Below are 8215 nucleotides of genomic sequence, written 5' to 3'. Positions count from 1 at the left end.
TGTGACCTGTGACCTCAGTGACCTCAGTGACCTGTGACCTCAGTGACCTCAGTGACCTGTGACCTCAGTGACCTCAGTGACCTGTGACCTCAGTGACCTCAGTGACCTGTGACCTCAGTGACCTCAGTGACCTGTGACCTCAGTGACCTCAGTGACCTGTGACCTCAGTGACCTCAGTGACCTGTGACCTCAGTGACCTCAGTGACCTCAGTGACCTCAGTGACCTCAGTGACCTGTGACCTCAGTGACCTGTGACCTCAGTGACCTCAGTGACCTGTGACCTCAGTGACCTGTGACCTCAGTGACCTCTGTGACCTGTGACCTCAGTGACCTGTGACCTCAGTGACCTGTGACCTCAGTGACCTCAGTGACCTGTGACCTCAGTGACCTCAGTGACCTGTGACCTCAGTGACCTGTGACCTCAGTGACCTGTGACCTCAGTGACCTGTGACCTCAGTGACCTCTGTGACCTCAGTGACCTGTGACCTCAGTGACCTCAGTGACCTCAGTGACCTGTGACCTCAGTGACCTCAGTGACCTCAGTGACCTCAGTGACCTCAGTGACCTGTGACCTCAGTGAAGCTAAAGTGAAGCTAAACTAAAGCTAAAGTTAAGCTAAAGTTAAGCTAAAGTGAAGCTAAGCTGAAGCTAAAGTTAAGCTAAAGTTAAGCTAAAGTGAAGCTAAACTGAAGCTAAAGTTAAGCTAAAGTTAAGCTAAAGTGAAGCTAAAGTGAAGCTAAACTGAAGCTAAAGTTAAGCTAAAGTTAAGCTAAACTGAAGCTAAGCTGAAGCTAAAGTGAAGCTAAAGTGAAGCTAAAGTGAAGCTAAGCTGAAGCTAAAGTTAAGCTAAAGTTAAGCTAAACTGAAGCTAAGCTGAAGCTAAGCTGAAGCTAAAGTTAAGCTAAAGTTAAGCTAAACTGAAGCTAAGTTGAAGCTAAAGTGAAGCAAAAGTGAAGCTAAACTAAAGCTAAACTAAAGCTAAAGTTAAGCTAAAGTTAAGCTAAAGTTAAGCTAAAGTGAAGCTAAAGTTAAGCTAAAGTTAAGCTAAAGTTAAGCTAAAGTTAAGCTAAAGTGAAGCTAAAGTGAAGCTAAAGTGAAGCTAAAGTGAAGCTCAGTGACCTCAGTGACCTCAGAGTTCTCCTCCTCCTCCTCAGGTCCACCGTGTGCTGCTGCCCCCTGCTGGCGACGCCTCGGAGCGACAGTCTCTGGCCTTCTTCATGCAGCCCGACGACAGCGCTGTGATTGGCTGCTGCGACGGCTCCGGCAAATATCCACCAATCACGTCCGAGCAGTACCTCAACGAGCGCTACGCCAACACGTACGGACCCCGCCCCTTACTGACCCCGACACGTACTGACCCCGCCCCTTACTGACCCCGACACGTACTGACCCCGCCCCTTACTGACCCCGACACGTACTGACCCCGCCCCTTACTGACCACGCCCCTTACTGACCCCGACACGTACTGACCCCGACACGTACTGACCCCGACACGTACTGACCCCGACACGTACTGACCCCGACACGTACTGACCCCGCCCCTTACTGACCCCGACACGTACTGACCCCGCCCCTTACTGACCCCGACACGTACTGACCCCGACACGTACTGACCCCGCCCCTTACTGACCCCGCCACGTACTGACCCGGCCCCTTACTGACCCCGCCCCTTACTGACCACGACATGTACTGACCCCGCCCCTTACTGACCACGACATGTACTGACCCCGCCCCTTACTGACCCCGCCCCTTACTGACCCCGACACGTACTGACCCCGCCCCTTACTGACCCCGACACGTACTGACCCCGCCCCTTACTGACCCCGACACGTACTGACCCCGCCCCTTACTGACCCCGCCCCTTACTGACCCCGACACGTACTGACCCCGACACGTACTGACCCCGCCCCTTACTGACCCCGCCCCTTACTGACTCCGACACGTTTTTCAAAAATAAAGGATCCAGGAAGTATTTGAGACGAGCGTGTTTTTCTTTTACTGCATTTCTGACCCAACGCTGCCTGTGGGTCGAACACGGCCACGTCACACAAACAACTGTGAGTAATAATAGTCATTTTATTTAGTTTTAGTAAAACAAAAAAGTCCAAAATGTGAACAAGAACCCCTTAACCTTGTGAAAGGAGTGAAACAGCGCCCCCACTTTAACGCTGGTGGCCACAAAGTGTACTGCATCCCCTTAACCTTGTGAAAGGAGTGAAACAGCGCCCCCACTTTAACACTGGTGGCCAAAAAGTGTACTGCATCCCCTTAACCTTGTGAAAGGAGTGAAACAGCGCCCCCACTTTAACGCTGGTGGCCAAAAAGTGTACTGCATCCTGATTTTCCATTGAGAATGAATGGGACGCAGAAGTAGGTCCCACTTTGGGCACCCCCGGTCCAAACCCCAATAAAGCAAACTGTGTGAACAGCAGGGGGCGCTGTGCAGACGCACTGTTAAACCAAACCAGCCGAAAAACTATCTTCACTTCAGGTCCAAGTTCTGGTGCTGTTGGTCCAGAGACAGAATGAACCTCTGAGCCTCACCTGAGCCTCACCTGAACCTCTGAGCCTCACCTGAACCTCACCTGAACCTCACCTTAACGTCTGAGCCTCACCTGAACCTCACCTGAACCTCACCTGAACCTCACCTGAACCGTTTCTCCAGTTCAACTTTACTCAAATCTAAAGCTTCTTGGAAAAGAGCCACAACCCATGACAAAAATGTGACAAAAAAGTCTTAGCTTTCAAATGAGGCGTCACACTGACCTCCGGGCTGTGAACTCCAGTCCAGAAGCTTCTACATTCTGTGCCACCTTTTTCACATAATTCTGCGAATCCACTTCAGTTCTGCTCAAAACGATTAAAGTCTGAGAAAAGTCAAGTTAAAAATGAGATGAAACACGAGCAGAAGCTTCAAGAAAACCACGAGGATCTTCAACGTTAGAAGTTTATTGAGTTGGAAACACTGAACATTCTGGACAAACAACGCCTGTGTTTTTAAAATACTTTTCAGTCTGTGTTTGGTCTCCATGGAAACCTTTAGCTCTTCTGCTGATCCAGGACCTGCTGCTCCAGGACCTTCTGCTGCTCCAGGACCTTCTGCTCCAGGACCTTCTGCTCCAGGACCTTCTGATCCAGGACCTTCTGCTCCAGGACCTTCTGCTGCTTCTGCTGCTCCAGGACCTTCTGCTGCTCCAGGACCTTCTGCTGCTTCTGCTGCTCCAGGACCTTCTGCTGCTTCTGCTGCTCCAGGACCTTCTGCTTCTGGAGCAGAGCTGAGCCGAGCTCCGACACGTCCATCAGAGCCTTAACCGAGAACCTGAGGAGCACATGAGCGTCAGAACAAACCAGAAGCTTCATTTCACCACATTTTACCAGAAACTCAATGAGAAATACTTTAGACTTTAGACTTGAGTCACATGACCGAGAGGCGGAGACTAGAGTCACATGACCCAGAGGCGGAGACTTGAGTCACATGACCGAGAGGCGGAGACTCGAGTCACATGACCGAGAGGCGGAGACTAGAGTCACATGACCGAGAGGCGGAGACTCGAGTCACATGACCGAGAGGCGGAGACTAGAGTCACATGACCGAGAGGCGGAGACTAGAGTCACATGACCGAGAGGCGGAGACTAGAGTCACATGACCCAGAGGCGGAGACTTGAGTCACATGACCCAGAGGCGGAGACTTGAGTCACATGACCGAGAGGCGGAGACTAGAGTCACATGACCGAGAGGCGGAGACTCGAGTCACATGACCCAGAGGCGGAGACTAGAGTCACATGACCCAGAGGCGGAGACTCGAGTCACATGACCGAGAGGCGGAGACTAGAGTCACATGACCGAGAGGCGGAGACTCGAGTCACATGACCCAGAGGCGGAGACTCGAGTCACATGACCGAGAGGCGGAGACTAGAGTCACATGACCCAGAGGCGGAGACTTGAGTCACATGACCGAGAGGCGGAGACTCGAGTCACATGACCGAGAGGCGGAGACTAGAGTCACATGACCGAGAGGCGGAGACTAGAGTCACATGACCGAGAGGCGGAGACTAGAGTCACATGACCGAGAGGCGGAGACTAGAGTCACATGACCCAGAGGCGGAGACTAGAGTCACATGACCGAGAGGCGGAGACTAGAGTCACATGACCCAGAGGCGGAGACTAGAGTCACATGACCGAGAGGCGGAGACTAGAGTCACATGACCGAGAGGCGGAGACTCGAGTCACATGACCCAGAGGCGGAGACTTGAGTCACATGACCGAGAGGCGGAGACTCGAGTCACATGACCCAGAGGCGGAGACTAGAGTCACATGACCCAGAGGCGGAGACTTGAGTCACATGACCCAGAGGCGGAGACTCGAGTCACATGACCGAGAGGCGGAGACTAGAGTCACATGACCGAGAGGCGGAGACTAGAATCACATGACCCAGAGGCGGAGACTAGAGTCACATGACCCAGAGGCGGAGACTAGAGTCACATGACCGAGAGGCGGAGACTAGAATCACATGACCCAGAGGCGGAGACTAGAGTCACATGACCCAGAGGCGGAGACTAGAGTCACATGACCCAGAGGCGGAGACTAGAGTCACATGACCCAGAGGCGGAGACTAGAGTCACATGACCCAGAGGCGGAGACTAGAGTCACATGACCGAGAGGCGGAGACTAGAATCACATGACCCAGAGGCGGAGACTAGAGTCACATGACCCAGAGGCGGAGACTAGAGTCACATGACCCAGAGGCGGAGACTAGAGTCACATGACCCAGAGGCGGAGACTAGAGTCACATGACCCAGAGGCGGAGACTTGAGTCACATGACCCAGAGGCGGAGACTAGAGTCACATGACCGAGAGGCGGAGACTAGAATCACATGACCCAGAGGCGGAGACTAGAATCACATGACCCAGAGGCGGAGACTTGAGTCACATGACCCAGAGGCGGAGACTAGAGTCACATGACCCAGAGGCGGAGACTAGAGTCACATGACCGAGAGGCGGAGACTAGAATCACATGACCCAGAGGCGGAGACTAGAATCACATGACCCAGAGGCGGAGACTAGAATCACATGACCCAGAGGCGGAGACTAGAGTCACATGACCGAGAGGCGGAGACTAGAATCACATGACCCAGAGGCGGAGACTAGAATCACATGACCCAGAGGCGGAGACTAGAGTCACATGACCGAGAGGCGGAGACTAGAGTCACATGACCCAGAGGCGGAGACTAGAGTCACATGACCGAGAGGCGGAGACTAGAGTCACATGACCGAGAGGCGGAGACTAGAGTCACATGACCCAGAGGCGGAGACTAGAGTCACATGACCCAGAGGCGGAGACTAGAGTCACATGACCGAGAGGCGGAGACTAGAGTCACATGACCGAGAGGCGGAGACTAGAGTCACATGACCCAGAGGCGGAGACTAGAATCACATGACCCAGAGGCGGAGACTAGAGTCACATGACCCAGAGGCGGAGACTAGAGTCACATGACCGAGAGGCGGAGACTAGAGTCACATGACCCAGAGGTGGAGACTAGAGTCACATGACCGAGAGGCGGAGACTAGAGTCACATGACCCAGAGGCGGAGACTAGAGTCACATGACCCAGAGGCGGAGACTAGAATCACATGACCCAGAGGCGGAGACTAGAGTCACATGACTGAGAGGCGGAGACTAGAGTCACATGACCCAGAGGCGGAGACTAGAGTCACATGACCCAGAGGCGGAGACTAGAATCACATGACCCAGAGGCGGAGACTAGAGTCACATGACCGAGAGGCGGAGACTCGAGTCACATGACCCAGAGGCGGAGACTAGAGTCACATGACCCAGAGGCGGAGACTCGAGTCACATGACCCAGAGGCGGAGACTCGAGTCACATGACCCAGAGGTGGGGGACTCAATATTATGTATTATGTATTATTTATTGTTTATTATTTATTATTATTTAAACCTGGCGTTTTCTTACCCGTTCTTCTTTATTATTTATTATTTATTATTTATTGTTTATTATTTATTATCATTTAAAGCTGGCGTTTTCTTACCCGCTCTTCTGGAGCCGGGTCCGGATCCGCTCCGCTCTTTCCCGGCGCTGCTGAAGCTCCTCTGAGCTCAGCTCCTCCGGCTCCGGCTCCAGGCGCTCCGGGATCCGGACTTTCTCTGGACGGGACAGCTGAGACAGAGGAGAGTTAGACATCTGTACGGAAACATCTGTACGGAAACATCTGCAACAAACCCACAGCGCCCCCTGCTGGAAACACCACAGAGACAAACCCACAGCGCCCCCTGCTGGAAACACCACAGAGACAAACCCACAGCGCCCCCTGCTGGAAACACCACAGGGACAAACCCACAGCACTTGTAGTTATAGTCCTGTAGTAGTAAGTACTTCTGGTTATAGTCCTGTAGTAGTAGTAGTTATAGTACTGTAGTAGTAAGTACTTGTAGTTATAGTCCTGTAGTACTGTAGTACTGTAGTAGTAGTTATAGTCCTGTAGTAGTAAGTACTTGTAGTTATAGTCCTGTAGTAGTAAGTACTTGTAGTTATAGTCCTGTAGTAGTAAGTACTTGTAGTTATAGTCCTGTAGTAGTAAGTACTTGTAGTTATAGTCCTGTAGTAGTAAGTACTTGTAGTTATAGTCCTGTAGTAGTAAGTACTTGTAGTTATAGTCCTGTAGTAGTAAGTACTTGTAGTTATAATACTGTAGCACTGTAGTATAAGTACTTCTCTGCTGAGGTCCAGACTGAACTCCTGCAGTACTGTAGTAGTAGTTATAGTCCTGTAGTAGTAAGTACTTGTAGTTATATTCCTATAGTAGTAGCTGTAGTCCTGTAGTAGTAGCTGTAGTACTGTAGTAGTAGTTATAGTCCTGTAGTACTGTAGTACTATAATACTGTAGTACTGTAGTATAAGTACTTCTCTGCTGAGGTCCAGACTGAACTCCTGCGGCTCCAGGTCGACCTCGGTGACGCCCGAACGCCTCGTCCTCTCCTCTGATTGGACCGCCTCACTCTGGCCACGCCCCTGGCCGCTCTGACCCTCTGTGATTGGCCGCTCCTCCCCCTGAGGAAGAAGAGTTTAAACTGAGCACGGCCTGCAGAGGGCGCTGCAGCGTGTACAGCTCATCTGTATTTCAATAAAGTCATATTTTTTACCTAAAGTAAATGTTTTGTTGTGATATTTTCAGATGAAGTTCTTTTCAAACTTCACAGTGTAGATACAGACGCATCTCGTCATAGAAGGGGGCGTGGCCTCGCCGAGGGGGAAATAAAATCATTTGGGAAACTCAATTTTTCACTCTTATTTATCACATAAATAAGGTCAAGTGTAAATCAGGCCCATATGGATATTTCCTCACAGCAGACAGCTAACCGTTAGCATTAGCCCGATGCTAACATGTAGCATTGTGTTAGTATTCTCCGTTATTCATGTATTTATGGGCTGTTGAACCACTTTGCTCCTCCCCATGTCTTTGTATCTTTATTTAGTAGAAACTATATTCATAATTCAGCGTTTGTTACAGTAGTTTTTAAATAATAAGAGAAAGTTTAGATTTTTCTCCAAATTGTTTTCCCCCTTAACTGTTTTCAAACATGACCATATATGGGCGATTCCAGAGATGCCGTCTGTGTCTATAAGATGCAGTTGTAATATTTGTAGTATCTGTAGTACTCGCAGTAGTGGCGGTTGCTTCAGTGCAGTAGTATTTGCAGTAGTTTTGGTGCAGTGTGAGTTACTTGGTTAATCAGAGCCATGCGGCGCCACCTCCAGGCCGTGTCCAGAACTGCAGGTCCTTCAGGCTCAGAGGCAATAAAGAGGAGGCTCCTGCAGAAACACACACACACACACACACACACACACACACACACACACACACACACTGACACACTGACACACTCTGGAGCCACAGTGGTTTATTCAGAGCACATGTGCAGAGGGAAAAGTCGATCAAACAGAACTTCCTCACGTGTGCGTCTCCACAGTTTACATGTTTTTTTCTGTCTCCTCCGTCACGGCTGTGGCTAAACACGTCAGTCCGTTCACACACATGCAGGTTAGCGCCGTTAGCATCTCCCATAGCAAACAAAGGCCACATTAGCGCTGAGCTAACACCACAAAGAGAAGGTTCAGGCTTCACCAAAAAAAAACACGTTTACGAATCAAATCTCGATCAGAAAACCTTCGAGTCTTCGCGAGGGGAGTGGCCTGTC

The 8215-nt window shown here is 50.7% G+C and overlaps 2 protein-coding genes across 2 annotated transcripts in view; one reads left to right on the top strand and one right to left on the bottom strand.

The window, feature by feature from the left end:
* LOC306982687 (uncharacterized protein) overlaps positions 1-1373 on the top strand; it is a gene marked incomplete at its 3' end in the record, with an annotated part of 21539 nt that extends 20166 nt beyond the window's left edge. Inside the window, exon 7 of the mRNA XM_079583153.1 lies at positions 1155-1373. Coding sequence (XP_079439279.1) covers positions 1155-1373 — 219 coding nt within the window. The remainder of the gene's footprint in view (positions 1-1154) is intronic.
* Positions 1374-3039: 1666 nt separating this feature from the next.
* Positions 3040-7759, bottom strand: LOC306982686 (pleckstrin homology domain-containing family A member 7-like; the record flags this gene model as incomplete). The annotated part of the gene is made up of 6 exons (XM_079583152.1): positions 3040-3102; positions 3157-3207; positions 3256-3319; positions 6049-6176; positions 6921-7067; positions 7742-7759. The coding sequence occupies 6 exons, from the start codon at positions 7757-7759 to the stop codon at positions 3040-3042; spliced, it is 471 nt and encodes a 156-aa protein (XP_079439278.1).
* Between the last annotated feature and the right edge of the window lie 456 nt (positions 7760-8215).

The sequence above is a fragment of the Gobius niger genome (assembly GCF_951799975.1).
Source record: "Gobius niger genome assembly, contig: SCAFFOLD_32, whole genome shotgun sequence".
NCBI lineage: Eukaryota > Metazoa > Chordata > Actinopteri > Gobiiformes > Gobiidae > Gobius > Gobius niger.
Note: the sequence above shows the minus strand (reverse complement) of the source record. Positions and strands in the feature narration are given on the sequence as shown.